A 22,341-nucleotide genomic window follows, 5' to 3' on the forward strand; every position below is an offset into this window, starting at 1 on the left:
CGTTTATTATTATTATTATTATTATTATTATTATTATTATAGCTTTATTAGGGAGATTTTCAGCCCTAGGCTGGTTCATCTCCGCTAATTTGACATTTGAGCGGTGCCGAATTCACTGGTTTCTATGGATACATAAATAACACGGCACCGTTCAAACGTCAACGAGTGAACGCGTGCACAGGTCCATACTGCTTCCCGTTAGAAAATGAATTAAACAACGTGCGAAGTTTGATTTTTGATCAACTTCGCCGCGTAGCAACACAATTTTCAATTTTCAATGAACCTATGCACGGGTTCACTATTTGACGTTTTAGCGGTGCCATGTTATTTATGTGACCATGGGAACCAGTGAATTTGGCACCGCTCAAATGTCAAATTAGTGAATTCTTGCATTGGTCCATAGTGCGCATACTGCACACGGCGGATGGCAAAGATGCGCACTATGGACCAATGCACGGGTTCATTATTTGACATTTTAGCGGTGCCGTGTTATTTATGTCACCATGGAAACTAGTGAATTCGGCACCGCTCAAACGTCAAATTAGTGAACTCGTGCATCGGTCCATGGACCGATGCACGAGTTCACTGTTTGACGTTTGAGCGGTGCCGAATTCACTGGTTTCCATAGTCACACAAATAACACGGCACCGCTAAAACGTCAAATAACGAACCCGTGCATAGGTCCATAGCGAAGTGACCACGTTGGTTCATCCATTTTTAGTCGCGAAGCAGTATACTAAATAATTTTGATTCAGATGACTTATTTTTCATTTCGCCTTAGCGTAACGTATTTTTTGTATGGTCCTAATCTGTAATCTGCATGCATCGTATGCATTCGATGCATTCCTGTGACAGATAGTTTGACAGCTGATGTTCGTCATGTTGATTGCTTTCCGTCGTGAACTTTTGTTTTGATCTGAGAGTTAACGGTACTTTTGTACATCGATTGTTTATTTATGCTTTACAAAAATCAAACAATCTCGTTTGTCGAACAGGACAAATTCATGTAATTCCGGTGGATTATTCCTAATGTAGAAGGTATGTAGATTATTAACATTCAATATAGAATGTAATAGTTACTAATTTCCTTTATGGCAGTAACTCCTATGTACCAGCGCGGAAGGAAAACTATTTCAGTCAGCAGGGGCTATAACCGTTCAATCAAGACCTATTCATTTAATCAGCATAATAGCAAATAAAAATACAGTCGGAATGATTGTGTTATCGCAAAGAATATCAAAACTAAGTGCAACGCTGATCGTCTCTGATGCCACACCGAGTGTTCTACATTAACATGCATTCAACCAAAACTCTGGTTTTATCAGTAAGTCAAACCATTTTTCCAAACGACCGCTAAAGAAGAAGTTCGGCAAAGCCATCAACATCATCAAGCATTGTGTTTTTTGCTAAAAAATAATATGGACAATCGTAAGTATTTTTTTCGAGATTCTTTTACGTTCCCCAGAAAATAATTCCCCCGAAAACCGTTCCCCAGAAAACTATAGGTATATCAACTTCAAAGAATGCATTAAGAAGGGTGCATCATAGCTCACCATTTGGGGCTACTCCGAATGACTCCGTAGTATCATGCTATATGTCTGCGAACTATTTAACTATAGGGGAGGACGGAGCAAGATGGTCACCCGGGGCAAGATGAGCACACCTCAATTTTGAGACTGCTTGGCTGAATTTAATTAAATTATCGTTAGACACTGATGAGTTGAGGTTCATCCAACTACTATCCTTGATAAAAGTTATTAAAAGTATTGTTTTTAAAATACAATTTAAACACCGTCTTCATCCAAAGGCTGCATAGACTGAATAATCACGAACATTAGGCAACGGACAACACAGAACACATAGTAGCCCAGTGATGATTTTTTCGTTTGACGAAAAGTTTCCACCGACTGGAGCGGGAATCGAACCCACGCTTTTGGAGAATCTTATAGTATATAAAGAAAAAAAAAACATCTAAAAATACAGTACTTTATTTGATTCAAGTAATGTTCACAAGTCGGGGCAAGATGAGTACCCCTTATGGAAATGTGATTTTTTTTTTTCAAAATGAGGGAAAAGGGAACGGAATTCTGGGGAATGTTATAGAATCCATAACTGTCCATGTTCACATACTTGACGTAACCACCAACACTGTCATTGCTAGATAAAACGTATGCTTGTTGGAATATGTTGGTGTATGTACTTAGGTCAATTTGCTTTCCTCTAAAAAGTACCGTGTGGCAATGGTATGAAAATTGGTATATTTAAGGTTTTCGACATCATACTTCCAGATAAAATGAATAAGGTTGTATATGTTTATAGATTGATTACTATCAAACCTTAACATTATCCCTAAATTGTTTTTTTTTTTGCGAAACTCCAGGAAATTCGATACAAATAGTTTATGGAAAATGTCTCCCATATCAAATACTGACCAAAAATGTTTTCTTTACGTTGAGCTTGATTAACAATTTCGTATCAGTAGTGAAGGAGAGCTGTTGTTCAATATAATGTTAAACGTTTGTTAGATGTTTCTCTGGATGTTAGAATACTGTTCAGAAATAGGATGAAATACATAGCAAAAGTGCATTGTTGATCACTCCGTAATTTTTCGCTTTATTTCTATTCCTTCAGTCTTATTTAAAAGCCAATGGATTATTTGTATTCAAGTAATAATCGAAGAATGACCTCAACCTATTCTTTGATAACATGGAATATTTTCGCCACATAAAAAAAAACGAATATTTGGTAGGAGAATGAAAAATATTCTATTACATGATACATCTAAAAATTGACCTACGCAAGATTTGGGCATGATTTTATTTGGTTCAAAAATTATAACATTCACACCTCAATATTCACTCTCAGCAGTTTTATTTGTTTTATTTGTATTCGACAATTGATAATTTAAATTGGTTTAAATAATTAATAAAAAATATATTAAATTTCTATTGGTTTAAATAATTGTTTATATTATAAACAAGACCCTGTAAGTGACTATTGGATCAGTAGGTATTTTTATGTGTTCCAATAGCCGCTCATGCAGAAAATTAAACGAGATTTAAAAAAAAAACGATTTTAGTATACAGCCTTCTTATTATTGTTGTAGATATGGTTTGACCTTGGGGTGGGTGTCAAATATGACCATTTTTACGATTATGAAATTTGTGAACAAACCCAAAGCGGAATCTAGTGCACTGGTGATATTCCAAGTATATTCAAAGCTTTTTCATCAATGTTATATAAAAATATTTGCAGTTATGGAATTTATTTATTCACTGGTTTGAGAAAGCTGTAAACATGTAGCCACTATTTTACAAAACAGATAATTTATATATTTCCTTACTATTATATTCTGTACAATGAACACTAGGAACACTTCTGAATCCGGTACATGCTCATCCAAACCTGGAAGTCCCATCAAATCGCTCACAACATGCATCCATCGTTTCGAAGATCAATGATTCGCAACCACATCATACCGTCATGAGAACACCAGAAATTATCACTGTTCGTATTATGGACACCAATGCTGATGATCCCGATAATAACAAAATGGAGTGTGCAGCAGCCGAGCCCACAGATGTAATATACAACTCAATCCAAACCAGCGAATTAGCAAACATTACCGAACCTCAAATAGCAGTTGCTGAGAATCTAAGCAAAATTCAAGTAGCCGTGCAAGATCCAGAACAAACAGAGATGATAAACGAGGATATTGATGTGCAAGTTGCAGGCAGTAGTGCTGAAAACAAATCTGTGGATGCCAATGAAAAGCGGTATCATCCAGATGGCGTACAAGTCCAAAAAAGTAGGAAGAAACATGCTTCAACAGAAATGAAGTTCCGATGTTTTAACGTAAACTGGTCCAAAATTAGTGATCATGTTCTAGTTCGCTTGCGAGCTATGCAAGACTTTAAAAATGCCAATCATGGCTCTGTCATGCCTGTGTCATTGCGTATCACTAAGAAGGAAATAACTACACTAACAACCGGCGTAGTTGATCAACTACGAATGATCGACTCAGAGATAGGAGCGAATATCATGGAGGATGTATCACGCCAAATTCTCCAAAAATATCCGTGTTTGGACCATACGGACGATGACGGTTTCGGAGCTGGCCAAGGGTACGTAGAACTCAAATATAAAATGATCAACCGGAACAACTACCTGAACCGATTCAAAACTGCTGTAACCGTGCCTGAAAATGCCATACCATTGAAGAAGTGCCGAAATGTACGGGCAGGAACCCTGAAAGAATACTGGACAAAATCAAGCTGCGAAACCAACAAAGTGATTCTTTCAAATCTTGCTAAAGATGAACCAGCACTGATCACAGACGTGTTTCTGCAGGAATCACAGGCCTACATCAGATTTCGCCTAGATGAGAAAATAAATACAGCGAGTATGATCAGCCAACTTCCTATCTTAAGAAGACGAGGACTTCTGAATTTCCATTTTGAAAAAGCAACTGGCGTAGACGTAAGCGTGTTTCGGAAGTATTTTCTATCTAAAAAAGAGAAAATTATTTCATATTCGCTTTCGTGCAAACCGAACCTTCATTTGAAGAAAACATCATCTGATCTTGAAGTTTTGAAGTTTCTGTGTGCACTAGTCGGCGAGAACTTCAATGATTTGGTTCGCGAGAAGGAGGTAAGCTACTTTTATTTTTATGTATCTATTTTAACTTATTATTCATTAATTATTATTCCAGATTGGTACCCGCCTCGATTGTATTACTGTAGGCTGTCCAGGACCTATGCTGGTTACTGTTGGTAAGTCTATTTTAAAGCCGAATGAGGCAAGTAGGGCATGCATTGAAAAGTTTAGGAAATAAATGCAAGCAAACTACCGTGACCGCCCCCTTTTCTGCGCAGTTCCTAATTCTGCGCACCTTTACCAACATTCATCAAAAGCCGGTAAAATACTTAAATTATCGTTCGAAATGTATTTTTCATATTGCTACAGTAATAATCAGAAGTACGCGAAGAACTTTCTTAACCAATTTACGTTTATTATTATAGTAAAAAATAAAATAGCTTCGAAATTTTGGAAACGTCATAATTGACTGCCTGTTAGCAAAAATGCTATGGGAGTACCTCATCATTCAAGAAATAAATTGAAACGAAAATATTGCAGTTTTTTAGATAGGCATTGGTTTATTTATCGAGCAATCATAGTTGGTAATGTGCAACTTAGTGTTTCTTCATATTCTTCTTAATTGCGCATAAGGAACCTTTTTTCAATTATGGTCCTTTTTCTGTGCAGGATTTATAAAACGTTATTTTCAACATACAATCGACAATATCGAGATATGGAATAAAACGCTTGGGAAAATTGTTTGAGGGAAGATTAAAAAATGACGTTCATCATTTTTCGGGATTTCTTGACATTCTACCATCTCCCACCCCTGTCACGCTTTTTACAATACCTAATGCAATGCATGCACTACAACACTTTCGTAGACTCCCCCCTCCCCGAACGATGGTCGTCATTTTTGAATCCTCCCTGACCATGGCATTAAAACGATTTTAATGTTCTTTATAGTTTCATGAGCCAATATCGAGTACTGGAACATCGACTCAGGATTCAGGAGGTGTGATCGTGTTTGATGTTAAAAACTAAGTTTAATGGCGTTCTGTAACTGTAACATTTAATGGCGTTCTGTAACAGTAACTATCGCGGATTGAATTATAGATGAAATTCACTTCACTTAGTGAGCTTTTATGTTAAAGGCTTACCACGTTCCACTGGGGACGTAAATGAGTATAAAGCATGAAGTTTTATGTACTTGTTATGCTTTTAGTAAAATACTTCACCTGTTATACAGAATTTATCGTGTGCGCAGAATTAGGAACATTACAAAAGTGAGTGCATAGGATTATGAATACAGACACCCTTGAGGACATTTAAAAATCTGCAATAATAATTATTATTCAGTGAAGCTTTTGTATTTTCCCCTAAGTATTTTCTCCCAAAATTTCACAGTATTATGTTAAGTGCGCAGATTATGGGGTTTTCTCGGTAATTGCTTATTTTGACACTGTTGTTTCATTAGCATTTAAGGTGAAACAGTTTGGAATCAACTTCTAATATTGCACTAAAACTTCAAAGGCACAAATCTCACGAAGAAGGCATCCAATAACAGTGTACTTTTTATTTTGGCTTTGTGCACTAACAGAAAGCTTAAAATAAGAAGATCAGAAACGTATGCCAACTATTTCTCCAGTTTAAAGCCTTTGAAAACGTGAGTGAGGGCACAAGTCGGCAATTTTGCCGGCCATCTTTGGATTTCGAGATGTTTCACCTTAACTTACATGACAACGATTTCTCTTTATCAATTTTGATTCAAGTCATTCTTGTCCACATTTCGATTATGCTCTACCATTAGGTTCCTATCTATACTTCGATTAACGAATGCGATAGTCTTTGTAATTATTATGTCATACGAACTACAGACAAACATATATAACACTTTAATAATATATCATCTAAAAACTTTCGAACCGTCGATTTACCTACAGCGTTCAAATCGATTTTGGACCGCCACTGCTTGTAGAAATATGTACAGTTCTTTGGACGAAAATATATTTACGACGAATTGATCGTGTTATTTCCATTTATCTGCGATATAAATTAAATGTATTTATGGAAAAAATCGGCTTGTAAGCCTAAAAACAGTCTTTTAGGTAGCAATTTCCGTCAAATAAACTAAATAACAAGATATGTAGAAAGCACTAGGTTTTTGATTATTATTTAATTTGTTAATGAACTGAAGAATTGCTCAAAAGAAAATTTGTTATAAATCGGTGACGTATACGTATGACCCACAATTTAAGTAGTAGACACAATTAAAGCTGTTAAAAGAATTATTATGACGATTTGAAATATAATTCTTTTAAGTGTCTTGATAACTGATATTTGATGAAGATTAAAATCTGTGGCCTGTAATCAAAAGGTAAGTTTTTTGTACACAACTCATACAGTAACTCTATATGGTGTTCGTATCACTAATAAGTGATAACACGCCGCATTTTATTTTACGAAATTGGAGTAACAAATTTTGAATTAAGATGTTTGTTATAAATATATTCCTATGCAGGGTGAGTTGCACCATACTTCCAAGCATTGCACATTTTTTCAAAAATGTAACATTTTTTGTTATAGTCCATCAATCAAGTACAAACACCCGTTGAAAATATTGTTCAGTTAGGAATTTTCACAGTTTTTCAGACATAACTTGAATTTCAACATATACTTATGAGCGATTTTTTCAACCGCGAGTTTAAAACAATAACGGTTTGACTAAATTGATTTTTTGACGATTTTCTATATTTGACATAACTTTACAAATTTAAGGAATAGCTTCAAGGTATCTTCAGCAAAGTCGTAGATTTTGATGAAGACAGTATCAGTGTAGGGCTATTAGATTTTCAGATAAATAGTTTTGAATTTGTCATCAAAAATTTCACTTTAGTAAAATTGTTATTACTATCAAACTTGTAATTGGAAAAAATTCAAATCGGTCCATAAATAACTGAGATCTAGCTTACCGAAGTTGATCATTTTATCAAGATAATAATAATGATCTTGCACTGGTTCAAAATTTTTGAATACATCTATAACAATATTTGTCAAGTGCGAATAATAATGAAATATAAAAAATAATAATATAAGAATTGAGTGTTGTTACTCACCCTACACAGAAACATTTAAAAAAGTCACCATTTCTATAATTTTCGACATGATAAATCAACCTTTGCTTATCTCATTATGTAAACTGGCCGACCAATGAAAGTTCCAAAAGGAATTTGTATTTTTCGATGGTTTTGCTTTATGGAAGTTGAAAATGCAACCCTTTTCAACTTCCATAAAGCAAAACCATCTAAAACTATAAATTCCACCCCGTTTGATGGTACCTACATTGTTGATATATCTAATCTACAAGCTTTCGAAATGAGTTTCGAAGTAAAACTGACACTTCCAATGGTAGAATAAATAAACTATTAGCTCATTATGTGTATGTGTTTATTAATGTACTTTTTTCATTTCATTGTAGATACTGGAAACGGCAACACCATGTTCTATGTTTATGCGAACGAAACGCGGCTTTCTGAGGGCGCATGCGATATATCTACCGCAGTAGAGGATCTGTTTTCAATACATTTCGTACATAATTTTATGTACCCGAAGCCAGTTTCGAAGTTCATGGAATTATTACAAGAATATTTTTTCAAGATAATAACTCTGATCGGATCAAAATCGACTGCAACTCGTGTTGGTCAGAGACAGCGTGTCGTTCGTAAAATTATAACTGCCCTATCAAATTACGAAATGAGTGAACAAACCGACCAATGATTGCTTGCATTTATCACGTCCACACATATGCTCAACAATTTGATATAAACAAATAAAACATTAAAGACAAGTATCAAGTCCACAATTATTCATTTTAAACATTGGAAAGCAACTCAAAATAGAATTCCCTGTTATACTGTAAGAATATCAATTCTCGCTTTTGCGCGTTAGGGATCATGCACAAATTATGTCACGCTCTAAGGCAGGAGAAGGCTTAGGAAAATTACCAAGCTTAACATTTTTCAAGAGATCCTTACAAAAATGTGACAAGAGGGGGACGGGTGGCTTTGAAATTCTCAAATATAGTGTGACATAATTTGTGTTTCACTCCTTATTGAAAATATAGTAAATAAATAAACAACACCGAAAACCAATCTAAGTATATTCAGTAGAGTTGAAAAACATCAATCGAAAACACTATTTCAAAAATGAGTAACTCGTCATATTTAAAACCCTTTTTAACGGACCTAGCAATGTCGCGTTGACAAGCTTCTACTGTATTTGATTAAAATGTTCAAGGGTCAATCGGGGCCATAACTCAAGTTTTCAAAAGCTGATCTAGAAATATGCACCTCGCGCTAAAATCATGATCATTGACTTGACTTTTTATTTCGATTGGTGTTTTTCAACTCGAGGTATGGCTGCGTTCCATTTACTCAATAAATCACTAATTTTCAAGCGTCATTTAAATTTAAACGATCGTGTAAAAATACCTCATAAGCGAGCGAGGTTGCCGCATTTAAAATTAAACGTCATTTAAATTTACATGGTTCGATTTTCAATTCGTGTAATTTTAAAATCTGATTTAATTTTATGTTTATTTTGATGCTCCAAATATGTGCATCAAAATAAACGTAAAATTACACGAAAATTTTAACTGTGTAGTGTACAATATTTGAAATTTTGAGTAACTTTAGCTTTGTTTGCTTTAGCTTTGTATGTATTGAAACACTGTAAATTGCATAGAAAAATGTCGACAAATTTTGAAAATATAGTCGAAAGATCAAAAAATGCATGACGAAACTTTGAACATAGATTTCGATACTTCAAATATGTTGCATCGTAAGGCTGGTAATTGTGAATTTTATTGTTCCACGTGTTGCAAAACATAACAAAGGACTTCTAAGCACCGATCGGAAAAAAGTGGGCAAAACCATCCCCACAGAAGCGTTAAGGATTATTCCAGGAGTTTATCTAGATGTTCTATGGTTTTCTCGAGGATTTTCTTAAGGGGTTTTCCTGCGATGCCGAAAATTACATATTTTTATTACATGAGTTCCTCCAAGCTTTGTTTTTGGGTGTATCCAGGACTTTTCCATTAGAACTCCAAGTAATGCTTCCATCTTTCAAGAAACTTCCAAACCCTTGCTGTAGACTTTACCCGACCAGTGGATTACAACAAAATTGAAGCACAATTATATCACGATTTGTTACAACTAACCAATTTTGTATAATTTTTGTTAGAAGCACTTTGAGTTGATGGAGGAAATTAAAACAAAATCAGTAATAATAACAAAGGCGGTTTCAAATTTATTTCAAATTAAAACATAATTATAACAAAATGATGTTATTGAAACTTTGAGAGCAATTGGTTATAACAAATTTTGTTATAATTCAGTTAAAGAACATAACAAAAAAACATATATTTTTGTTTAATTTGAAACATAATGAGTTACATTGTTGTTTAAATTATAACATATTTTGTTTTAATTTTGCTTAGGGTAGATGTACCAATACTTCATTTAACCGCCTAAATTTAAGAAGTGCAAATAATGTTCATGTTAATGTTGTAACGGGAAGTAACGACCATTGACCTAATGAGAAAAAATATTTCATCGCAGTAATCCACGGCATGTCAGTGAAAAAATAATACCTCCACTATTAGTACAGTGTTCCTTTAGTTGCGGTATATTTTTAATTTGTGTTCCTATAGTTGCGGTATCCGTTGTTTTCTTATGGGATCCTCCACTATAGGAACACTTTACCGCAACTATTGGTACAAGCAAGAAAAGTTTTTTTATCAGTTTTAAGGCAATTTGGACGCTCTTTTCAATTATTCTGTGTATCAACAAGCAAATACGTCGATTGGCAGTGTCGGTTCTGTGGCTAATGTGGCTAATGTAATAAAAACAGTGAAAACGGCACTAGCACAACTTTAGGAACACCCACAACTAAGGGAACACTTACCCTAGTGTATATTTTTTGTTATTTTAACTACTAACCAACCAAAATTATTACACATTTTGTTAAAGAAAAAGCGCAAACTGAGTAACAATATCTGTTACAACACTGTTCTAATCCACTGGTCCGTTATAGCCCTGCAAATGTGTCTGCAAAAATTCTTCCAGATATTCTGGAATATTTCAACAGCTAATTTTCCACAGATTCCTGGGAAAATTACGTATTATTTCCAAATATCTTTCTCTATATATTTTTCTAACAATTATTGTAGGATTTTTCCAAAGGTTCCCCAAAAAAATCTACCATCAATATTTCAGTTTAACCTACTCTCCTTTTTCGTTCTAGTGTGGAACAGTTATGTTTAGCTTGAACTTGATGCTGGCGACTAATTTCATCCCACTGAAAAAGCGTGTTCTATGATATTCAAAATTTGTGTTAGCTAATCTGTGTATTTTAATATTTTGGTAGCAATTGATTGAAACTCTGTAAAACTCATCTCTATTAAAAGCAGTTCTTCTGGCGCTTTTTTGACAAAATGTGATGCTAGCTGTTTTTGCTACAAATCACCTTAATGCAGAAAAAAAGCTCTGGAATTAGATTTTGTTGATTTTCTTAAAATAACTTCTATAGAAATCTCTAAGAGATCTCTTAAAACCAGATGGCTATTTGCCGCAGCGACTCGTCACATAGACTTTACGTTAGCTAAGCTTAATTTGTTATGATCCAATATTCGTTCGGTCGTTCGGTAAAAAAGTGGGCAAAACCATCCCCACAGAAGCGTTAAGGATTATTCCAGGAGTTTATCTAGATGTTCTATGGTTTTCTCGAGGATTTTCTTAAGGGGTTTTCCTGCGATGCCGAAAATTACATATTTTTATTACATGAGTTCCTCCAAGCTTTGTTTTTGGGTGTATCCAGGACTTTTCCATTAGAACTCCAAGTAATGCTTCCATCTTTCAAGAAACTTCCAAACCCTTGCTGTAGACTTTACCCGACCAGTGGATTACAACAAAATTGAAGCACAATTATATCACGATTTGTTACAACTAACCAATTTTGTATAATTTTTGTTAGAAGCACTTTGAGTTGATGGAGGAAATTAAAACAAAATCAGTAATAATAACAAAGGCGGTTTCAAATTTATTTCAAATTAAAACATAATTATAACAAAATGATGTTATTGAAACTTTGAGAGCAATTGGTTATAACAAATTTTGTTATAATTCAGTTAAAGAACATAACAAAAAAACATATATTTTTGTTTAATTTGAAACATAATGAGTTACATTGTTGTTTAAATTATAACATATTTTGTTTTAATTTTGCTTAGGGTAGATGTACCAATACTTCATTTAACCGCCTAAATTTAAGAAGTGCAAATAATGTTCATGTTAATGTTGTAACGGGAAGTAACGACCATTGACCTAATGAGAAAAAATATTTCATCGCAGTAATCCACGGCATGTCAGTGAAAAAATAATACCTCCACTATTAGTACAGTGTTCCTTTAGTTGCGGTATATTTTTAATTTGTGTTCCTATAGTTGCGGTATCCGTTGTTTTCTTATGGGATCCTCCACTATAGGAACACTTTACCGCAACTATTGGTACAAGCAAGAAAAGTTTTTTTTATCAGTTTTAAGGCAATTTGGACGCTCTTTTCAATTATTCTGTGTATCAACAAGCAAATACGTCGATTGGCAGTGTCGGTTCTGTGGCTAATGTGGCTAATGTAATAAAAACAGTGAAAACGGCACTAGCACAACTTTAGGAACACCCACAACTAAGGGAACACTTACCCTAGTGTATATTTTTTGTTATTTTAACTACTAACCAACCAAAATTATTACACATTTTGTTAAAGAAAAAGCGCAAACTGAGTAACAATATCTGTTACAACACTGTTCTAATCCACTGGTCCGTTATAGCCCTGCAAATGTGTCTGCAAAAATTCTTCCAGATATTCTGGAATATTTCAACAGCTAATTTTCCACAGATTCCTGGGAAAATTACGTATTATTTCCAAATATCTTTCTCTATATATTTTTCTAACAATTATTGTAGGATTTTTCCAAAGGTTCCCCAAAAAAATCTACCATCAATATTTCAGTTTAACCTACTCTCCTTTTTCGTTCTAGTGTGGAACAGTTATGTTTAGCTTGAACTTGATGCTGGCGACTAATTTCATCCCACTGAAAAAGCGTGTTCTATGATATTCAAAATTTGTGTTAGCTAATCTGTGTATTTTAATATTTTGGTAGCAATTGATTGAAACTCTGTAAAACTCATCTCTATTAAAAGCAGTTCTTCTGGCGCTTTTTTGACAAAATGTGATGCTAGCTGTTTTTGCTACAAATCACCTTAATGCAGAAAAAAAGCTCTGGAATTAGATTTTGTTGATTTTCTTAAAATAACTTCTATAGAAATCTCTAAGAGATCTCTTAAAACCAGATGGCTATTTGCCGCAGCGACTCGTCACATAGACTTTACGTTAGCTAAGCTTAATTTGTTATGATCCAATATTCGTTCGGTCGTTCGGTAAAAAAGTGGGCAAAACCATCCCCACAGAAGCGTTAAGGATTATTCCAGGAGTTTATCTAGATGTTCTATGGTTTTCTCGAGGATTTTCTTAAGGGGTTTTCCTGCGATGCCGAAAATTACATATTTTTATTACATGAGTTCCTCCAAGCTTTGTTTTTGGGTGTATCCAGGACTTTTCCATTAGAACTCCAAGTAATGCTTCCATCTTTCAAGAAACTTCCAAACCCTTGCTGTAGACTTTACCCGACCAGTGGATTACAACAAAATTGAAGCACAATTATATCACGATTTGTTACAACTAACCAATTTTGTATAATTTTTGTTAGAAGCACTTTGAGTTGATGGAGGAAATTAAAACAAAATCAGTAATAATAACAAAGGCGGTTTCAAATTTATTTCAAATTAAAACATAATTATAACAAAATGATGTTATTGAAACTTTGAGAGCAATTGGTTATAACAAATTTTGTTATAATTCAGTTAAAGAACATAACAAAAAAACATATATTTTTGTTTAATTTGAAACATAATGAGTTACATTGTTGTTTAAATTATAACATATTTTGTTTTAATTTTGCTTAGGGTAGATGTACCAATACTTCATTTAACCGCCTAAATTTAAGAAGTGCAAATAATGTTCATGTTAATGTTGTAACGGGAAGTAACGACCATTGACCTAATGAGAAAAAATATTTCATCGCAGTAATCCACGGCATGTCAGTGAAAAAATAATACCTCCACTATTAGTACAGTGTTCCTTTAGTTGCGGTATATTTTTAATTTGTGTTCCTATAGTTGCGGTATCCGTTGTTTTCTTATGGGATCCTCCACTATAGGAACACTTTACCGCAACTATTGGTACAAGCAAGAAAAGTTTTTTTTATCAGTTTTAAGGCAATTTGGACGCTCTTTTCAATTATTCTGTGTATCAACAAGCAAATACGTCGATTGGCAGTGTCGGTTCTGTGGCTAATGTGGCTAATGTAATAAAAACAGTGAAAACGGCACTAGCACAACTTTAGGAACACCCACAACTAAGGGAACACTTACCCTAGTGTATATTTTTTGTTATTTTAACTACTAACCAACCAAAATTATTACACATTTTGTTAAAGAAAAAGCGCAAACTGAGTAACAATATCTGTTACAACACTGTTCTAATCCACTGGTCCGTTATAGCCCTGCAAATGTGTCTGCAAAAATTCTTCCAGATATTCTGGAATATTTCAACAGCTAATTTTCCACAGATTCCTGGGAAAATTACGTATTATTTCCAAATATCTTTCTCTATATATTTTTCTAACAATTATTGTAGGATTTTTCCAAAGGTTCCCCAAAAAAATCTACCATCAATATTTCAGTTTAACCTACTCTCCTTTTTCGTTCTAGTGTGGAACAGTTATGTTTAGCTTGAACTTGATGCTGGCGACTAATTTCATCCCACTGAAAGCGTGTTCTATGACATTCAAAATTTGTGTTAGCTAATCTGTGTATTTTAATATTTTGGTAGCAATTGATTGAAACTCTGTAAAACTCATCTCTATTAAAAGCAGTTCTTCTGGCGCTTTTTTGACAAAATGTGATGCTAGCTGTTTTTGCTACAAATCACCTTAATGCAGAAAAAAAGCTCTGGAATTAGATTTTGTTGATTTTCTTAAAATAACTTCTATAGAAATCTCTAAGAGATCTCTTAAAACCAGATGGCTATTTGCCGCAGCGACTCGTCACATAGACTTTACGTTAGCTAAGCTTAATTTGTTATGATCCAATATTCGTTCGGTCGTTCGGTAACTCTGAGCCGACCTTTTTTTATTTCTGTATTAGTATCATCCTAAACATTACATTAATTTCTTATATCTAGGTGTTCTGTGTTATTAGACAACACTATAATCCTAATTTGGTAAAACAAATTTAAGATTTTATTAACATTTTTTTTTTTTTTTTGTGGTATTCAGTTGGAGCTGCCTGACAGCTTAACTTGTCAAGGCTGAACCCTCGGTCTGGCTTTTGCCAAGTTTCCCCTCTACCAGGACCAATACTCAGACGGACTAGGCAATGGCGCCCACATGAACACTGTTTTTTATTAGTATTGTGACGTGGTAGTTTTTGAAAAGTACCCATATTCCCTTGCTTCTGAGAAAAGGAAGCATTATGAAAATCAGCAGCTCCATTAGAATTTGTTTGAAATAGTAGTGCATTACTAATACTGTCTAGTCGAAATGGTTTTGAATAATTTGTCATACAAGTGCTATTCTGATTACTATTGTCTTTTACGTTTTAGAGTCTTAAATGTCAAGTGTCGTCAAGTCTTAACAAAATTAGGCTGTTTAGTAGTAGTTCTAGTTAATTTCATTTTTTGTTGTTAAAAGTATTTATTGGTCATTACGTTCATATATCCTTAAAGAAAAAAGTCGCTTTCCTTGTCTGTTCAACAATTTTTCGAAACTAGCAAGTGTACCCTAATGATCGATCTCAGCGTCTTACTTCCCATAGTCATTTTTATATTCCTTATTGAAGAGTAAAGTTACCTTAGGCTTCTATTACAGTCTCCTACAAGATTCACTTTTCGGTGGCAAATGCAATGCTTCACAACGCCTACTTTCTACTTGTAAATTTTGCGAAAATGAAGCTGGAATTAGATTATTTATACCGCTGTTACAAAAGAGGTATTTCTTATTATGGCAATGTAAAAACCATATTAAAATAAGATTGTCGCCACTTATTTCTACTCAGTGAATCTACTAGTCATTTTCCTAAGAGTTCCTAAGTATTCCCTACGTCGTATATGATAACGATGTATCTAGCTAGCTAGTAGTAAGAGTGGTTACGGACCATTCTGGTTAGCAAAAGGCAAACTGAACGTCACCAATAGTATTAATGTCCACTTCGAATAGATTAATTATTTGAAATGGGCATCAATTCTATCAATGACGCAGAATGTCCGTTGGATCACATCCGAGATATTATTGCGTCTATGCCATATGAATTATGACGCGGCTTTAAGCAAAAAATGCCAAAATGTGATACCACCACTACAGGTTACGCCTTTGGTTTCCATCATATGGGCTAATGGATTATGCCCTCCCATCGCGGCAAGGTCGCATAACCAAGGGGAGGGAAGATTTTATTAACATTTTGTTAACAACAAAATGTTTCATTTGCTGTAGCAGTTCAGATTTTTTACAGGTGAGTTGATTTTACCTGCACATAAAAGAAAAAAAAACATGTTTTCAGTTTACTTAGCTTAACTTACTTAACTTAACCTAAATATATAACGCATTACTCGTAGCAATAAAAGATTTTAACGATTTTTGCCTGAAATTATTAATTATTTTATTTGACATTTGTTCCAATGTGTGAACATTGGATGTTCTATGTAATGAGTTACTATGCCAGAGAGGAAGCTTCAGAATCATTTTCAAACTTTTATTTTGAATTCTCTGCAAAGCTTTCTTTCTGGTATTACAACAGCTAGTCCATATTGGTACAGCATACAACATGGCTGGCCTGAAAATTTGTTTGAATATCAAAAGCTTGTTCTTAAGACAAACTTTTGATTTTATATTAATAAGGGGATAGAGACATTTTACATATTTGTTACATTTTGCTTGAATGCCCTCAATGTGATTTTTGAAAGTTAAATTTTTATCTAGCATGAGCCCTAAATACTTAACTTCATCTGACTAATTTATTGGAACCCCTCTCATCGTGACAACATGTCTACTTGAAGGTTTCAAATAAAGAGCTTTTGGTTTATGTGGGAATATTATTAGTTGACTTTTGGAAGGATTAGGAGAAATCTTCCATTTTTGCAAGTATGAAGAAAAAATATCCAACCTTTTTTGCAACCTACTACAGATGACACGCAGGCTTCGTCCTTTGGCGGAGAGGCCTGTGTCACCCGCAAACAAAAATTTTTGACATCCCTGAGGTAACTCAGGTAAGTGAGATGTGAAAATATTGTATAATATTGGTCCCAAAATGCTGCCTTGAGGAACACCAGCTCTTACAGGAAGTCTTTCAGACCTGGAGTTCTGATAATTAACCTGAAGTGTACGATTTGACAGATAACTTCGAATTATTCTAACAGTGTATGTTGGAAAATTAAAGCTTTTTAATTTTACAATCAAACCTTCATGCCAAACACTGTCGAATGTTTTTCTATGTCTAGAAGAGTAAGACCAGTAGAATAGATTTGTTAGAACGAATCAAATTTGTTACATGTAAAAGTTGATGAAAATTGAATTTTCGTTGATGTGGACCATCATTCTGTTCAAAATGACCTTTTCAAAAGTTTACTGATGGAGGAAAGCAAACTGATTGGACGATAGCTAGAAGCTTCTGCAGGATTTTTGTCTGGTTTTAAAATTGGTACAACCTTACCATTTTTCCATTTGTCAGGAAAATATGCTAATTGAAAACATTTGTTAAATATATCAACTAAGAATGATAAGCTCTGGAAGTTTCTTGAAGTTTCTTGATGAGGATGTAGAAAATTCCATCATCGCCAGGAGCTTTCATATTTTTGAATTATTTTATAATAGTTCTCACTTCTTCCAAATCAGTCTCCCAGGAATTCTTGATTGAGAATATTTTCGTTCTCTTGATTGAGAATATTTTCGAAGTCCTGAGTAACTTGATTTTCAATTGAACTAGTAAGTCCTAAATTAAAATTGTGCGCGCTTTCAAACTGCATAGCAAGTTTTTGAGCTTTTTAGTAATAATTTGTTTTCCCTTTTTCAATGCCGGTATTGGCTTGTGAGTTTTGAGAATTGAGAAACTTTATTTTCAAAATTTTTGTTTCTCAATTGTGAAAAACGTTTCTTGATTTTTTTTCTGCAAATCCTGCCATATAATTTTCATAGCAGGATCGCGAGTGCGTTGAAATTGCCTTCTCCTCACGTTCTTAAGACGGATCAAGAGTTTATTTAAGATCATCGTCTATAATCACGGATTAAAATTTTACTTCACATTTTGGAATTGCAATGCTCCTGGCTTCAACAATGGAATTTGTTGAAGTTTCAAGAGCATTGTCAATATCAAGTTTATTTGTAAAGAAATGTTAACATCAAGATTAGAGTCAATGTATGTTTCATATATATTCCAGTCGGCTCGAACATAATTGAAAGTGGAGCTGATAGGATTGAGAATCGCATCCTGGGATATTTGAAATGTAACAGGAACATGATCAGAATCAAAATCAGCATGAGTAATCAGTTGGCTGCAAAGATGACTAGAGTCGGTTAAGACCAAATCAATCGTAGATGGATGTCTAGAAGAAGAAAAACATGTAGGGCTATCAGGGAATCTCTGGATATTATCCGGCAGGATTTTGTGAATGAAGTCCTGGAAAACATAGAACGAAATCCCTAAAAATATATGTAGCATTAATCGGAGGATTTCTTGTAAAAAAAATGCTTTAGTGTTAACTGGTGTGGAATATATTAATATTTGAATATTCCATGGAAATTCATTGAAAAATGTTTGGAAGAACTCCAGTAATCCATGGAAAAAATGCAGGAGAAATACTTAGAAAAAAAAAATCTAGAGAAACTAAATAATGAAACATAGGCGGAATTTAAAGAATTCTAAAAAAATCTAAAAAGGAACCTGCTACCGATCCTATAGAATCTATAGATATTTTAATCCTTTGCTGATTAAATATAGAGATATTGAAAACGTTATTCATGTTTTGGTAAGTAGATTAAATTTCATACTTAAAAAGATCCTTATTGAACGCGATTTGGATAGCAGCGCAGCCGATTTTTTCGGCTGAAGAGAATTTTCTTGCAAATATTGGTTGCTCTGGGTTTTGACGCAAAAATCCTTTGTCGTCTACCATGAATTACTGCTTCCAAAAAAATCCCTGATTGTGATCGAAAAGCTGAAGTGATAATTCTAGGTTTTTTTCAGGTAGAAGATACCCTGTAAATCATAAATCTTGTCGTCGACATTGTGAACCATACAGTTGGTTTAAATTGTTAAAATTGAGCTCTCGCCGAGCGGTGTCACGAACACATGCGCAAATTTGCTGGTTGAAAATACTGCCATTTGATTTTGCTGGGAACAGCTGATCTTTGTTTATATTTTCAACCAGCAATTTTTAAGTAGTGTTGGTGACATGTACCGTGTATGTACAGGAGCGCAGAAACCACTATAGACTGAAAAGTCAGAATGTTTTTCCAAAAAATAAGACAGCGCGAACCTTACAAAAAATCGTCCGGAATCAAACAAACGATCTCTCAATCAGCGACTCTGCGCGCTTACCAAAAGATCTACAGGAAACTCTGGGATATCCCAGGGGAAAAAATTAACAGTAATCCCCGTGGAAGTTGCTGGAGGTAGTAAGCGTAAGCGTCCTGGAACGAATTTAAAAAACAAATTTCGGAACGTATTTTTTGACGTTTTTGAAGTTAAGTAAATGAGAACCGAACTTTATTCCGCTAGAGTTTGTATTCTTTGACAGATTCGCGTATTGCGACCTAAACTGTAAGGTCATCGAAAAAAGTTGCTTTGAACACCATTTTGGTTGAAATTGTAAGACCGTAAAAACCTTTAATTAAAAATTAACTTTCTATACACATGCATTAAAATAGTGACAAAGCCTCAAAAAAGAGACCTGCTTCCAGCCCTAAATAACTGGATAATTTCTATCACCTTAAGGTAGCACGGGAGAACGTGTTATTTTCCCTATCTTTTGTCTCACTCTAACAATTATCATCAAAACTTTGCAGAAGCCAAATCTCGAGGTTTAATAAACCGATGAAGCTGAACATTAAATGGGTTATACACTGCCCATTACTGCATATTTGTAACATTCGACAAAAGTAGGCATTGAGTAAATGGAATACCAAGTGTGCATTAGGGCAATTCAAATTTTAAAAATGTTTGAAAATCCAATCTCCCATATGCTCCTTACCATCCTTACCATAAAAATAGTGTTCTGTGAAATTTTCACTGTGCATTTAAAGCAGTATGGAAGGAAACTAAAATTTCTAAAAATTATCAGGAACTTAAAAGTGCTTATTTGAGGCTGTGGATAAAATAATTCTGGTATAAATTACATTGCATTACGAGTCTCATTTATAATCTCAATGTGGCTGTTATGCGGTTATAATTAACAATGCGACAAAACAACTTGGTATTTTTTTCGAATTTTCTAGAACAATCTCACAGATTTTAGTAAGTTGATCGAAAGTATTTATCATTGGTCATTGGCTCCATGGTATTAACTCCAAATTGTCAAAAATGTCGAATGTGACTGTTATGCAGTTATGGGCAGTACACTACATATATAGAATATAATGATACATTTTTCGCATCGATATATGGAGTAGTACTTGAGATTTGCTTCTTCAAATGGATAGGGCGATTATAATGACGTCCCGTGCGGCCTTAAAATATAAAATAAACACATGGTGAAACATAAACTAAACAAAAACATCTCAAAGTGTAGAGAAATTCTCGCGGAACATTACTAAAGGACCTATCTAACATTGAGAGGCTCTCTTTGTTTACTTTCTCTTTCATTAATAACTGAGTCACATTAATTTCTTCTGTTACGTTTTTTGTATGAAACTCTAGTCAAGGAAATTGACTTTCGATCTATAGTGAAAAACTTCCCAAAATCTTTAGTGTTCCACTGTTATAATCGAAAGAGAACGAGAGAGGAGAGAATCTCTCATTTGTACATAGGTCCTTTAGTAATGTTTCGCGAGAATTATTGAACGCGACAACTGTCGCACTGCGTGATTCCCAACTTAATTTTGGGCGACTCCATCACCGACACAAATTTCCCAAAATCAACATCTACGTCGTTTTCGTCCATTGGAGCAAATTACACGACGACCCTAATTCAATTTGCTGACCCGTCGGTCGAAGACGGACGCAGTCAGGGTTTAGTTTTTTTTTTCTACTTGTGGTGTTCTCCTTTTATTGTTATCATGATGGCACGAAAGAAAGAAAAAAACAGTAAATATACTTACACAGCTTATCTTCTGCTTGCTTGTGGTGCGATTGCTCTGAGTAATGACTAATGCCCCTTTTTTCGTCTTCGCAGGAGAAACGCTGTCGCACAATTTCCAGTGGTGTTAGGACAATTTAAGGACCTTTTTATGTCCTACATTTATCCTGTTCCATTAGGGAACCTTTTAAGTCGGGTTCTGCAAAACAGCTATCGACTCCTTTTTTAGCTTCTTCGTTATTAACGCACACAATTCAAATCCTGGATGGGCACGACCATAGGAACATATCCAGAAACGAGCTCTTATTCCTCAAAACACAAATTTGTAGACCAACTTTTTCCCTCATCAAAAACAGCTGTGTAGAAAGCTTCAATTTAATGGTGAAATCCAATCAATTTCTAGTATCTCCAATCGATGGCAACTTCTCCGGGCACCACTCAATCTCCTGGACAGGTTTCCACTTTTGCTCGAATGCACAATGATTGCCAAATTTTATCTGATTTTTTCACCTCTCGAAGCCTTTAGTGACAACACCCCGCGACAAGGTTTTGATTCCGAAACACCTTCAACTTTTTCCCATCATTATTGTCGTTGCGCGTTTTCTTCTTGGCTGTTTTGACAATCTTCACATGCGTATAAAATACAAACACAACATCAACAAACCACTGGTGATTCCAGTTACGCACGCACACACTCGTACAATATCACGTTTATCCTTCAAACGCTGGGCGATCCGAACGATTTCATCCGACTTCGGTTTTCGGGTGTCAAAAATTTCGTCACCATTTTCAAAATGCTGCCCAAGGCAATTAAAATTTGGAAATTTCCTGATCAAAAATTTCCAATTTACCTTCGATTTATAACGCAAACTTCCACTGTTCAATCCGAACACTACTCCAGAAGGTACGAAAAAACGTTAGAATAATATCCCAGAAGGCAACAAGACGATCACTAGCTTTCAAGATTAGTGTTCAAGCAATCAAAACTCAAAAAGACACCACCGACTAAACGACGGACGGGACCCGAACAACCACTCATCAGAAGCTTCGCGCAAAGACTGACGAAAGTGACGACGACCAGACGAAAACGACGCTCTCTGTCGCTGGAAACGAAACGACGACAAACGATACAATTGCAAAACCGTTGGGCAGATGGTTAGGTCCTGGGAGGGAGAAACTAGTGATCCTTTATAGAGAGATAAGCGGAAGAAAAATGGAATGATTTGGCAGCAGACCAGCAGTGCTGATTTTGCTCGGCGTCGAGAATAATATTGTAACACGGACATGACTTCCTCATTGCTA

General features: G+C 34.7%; 2 protein-coding genes across 6 annotated transcripts in view; one reads left to right on the forward strand and one right to left on the reverse strand.

The window, feature by feature from the left end:
- Positions 1-22,117, reverse strand: part of LOC5570347 (palmitoyltransferase app) — a 103,881-nt gene extending 81,764 nt beyond the window's left edge. Inside the window, exons 1-2 of one of the 4 annotated variants that reach the window (XM_021843775.1) lie at positions 21,891-22,116; positions 21,062-21,609 (exon numbers count right to left, since the gene is read on the reverse strand). The gene's annotated coding sequence lies outside the window, so the exon portion shown is untranslated. Of the gene's footprint in view, positions 1-21,061 lie in introns of all 4 variants that reach the window. The other 3 variants (XM_021843774.1, XM_021843773.1, XM_021843776.1) reach the window with 3 other exon arrangements.
- LOC5569546 lies at positions 748-8,440 on the forward strand. 2 transcript variants are annotated; one of them, XM_021843777.1, is made up of 5 exons: positions 748-1,038; positions 1,099-1,428; positions 3,371-4,650; positions 4,712-4,772; positions 8,057-8,440. In XM_021843777.1, the coding sequence occupies exons 2-5, from the start codon at positions 1,419-1,421 to the stop codon at positions 8,353-8,355; spliced, it is 1,650 nt and encodes a 549-aa protein (XP_021699469.1). In that variant the 5' UTR covers positions 748-1,038; positions 1,099-1,418; the 3' UTR covers positions 8,356-8,440. The 2 variants fall into 2 exon arrangements, with proteins under 2 accessions (XP_021699469.1, XP_021699470.1); XM_021843778.1 differs by lacking the exon at positions 1,099-1,428.
- Positions 22,118-22,341: the final 224 nt, after the last annotated feature.

The sequence above is a fragment of the Aedes aegypti genome, chromosome 2 (assembly GCF_002204515.2).
Source record: "Aedes aegypti strain LVP_AGWG chromosome 2, AaegL5.0 Primary Assembly, whole genome shotgun sequence".
Lineage (NCBI taxonomy): Eukaryota > Metazoa > Arthropoda > Insecta > Diptera > Culicidae > Aedes > Aedes aegypti.

Bases quoted from the DNA above. Each gene is read 5' to 3' on its own strand.
- LOC5569546 (XM_021843777.1), top strand. The intron at 4,651-4,711 runs GTAAGCTACTTT...TTATTATTCCAG, and splicing joins ATTTGGTTCGCGAGAAGGAG to ATTGGTACCCGCCTCGATTG. The intron at 4,773-8,056 runs GTAAGTCTATTT...ATTTCATTGTAG, and splicing joins ACCTATGCTGGTTACTGTTG to ATACTGGAAACGGCAACACC.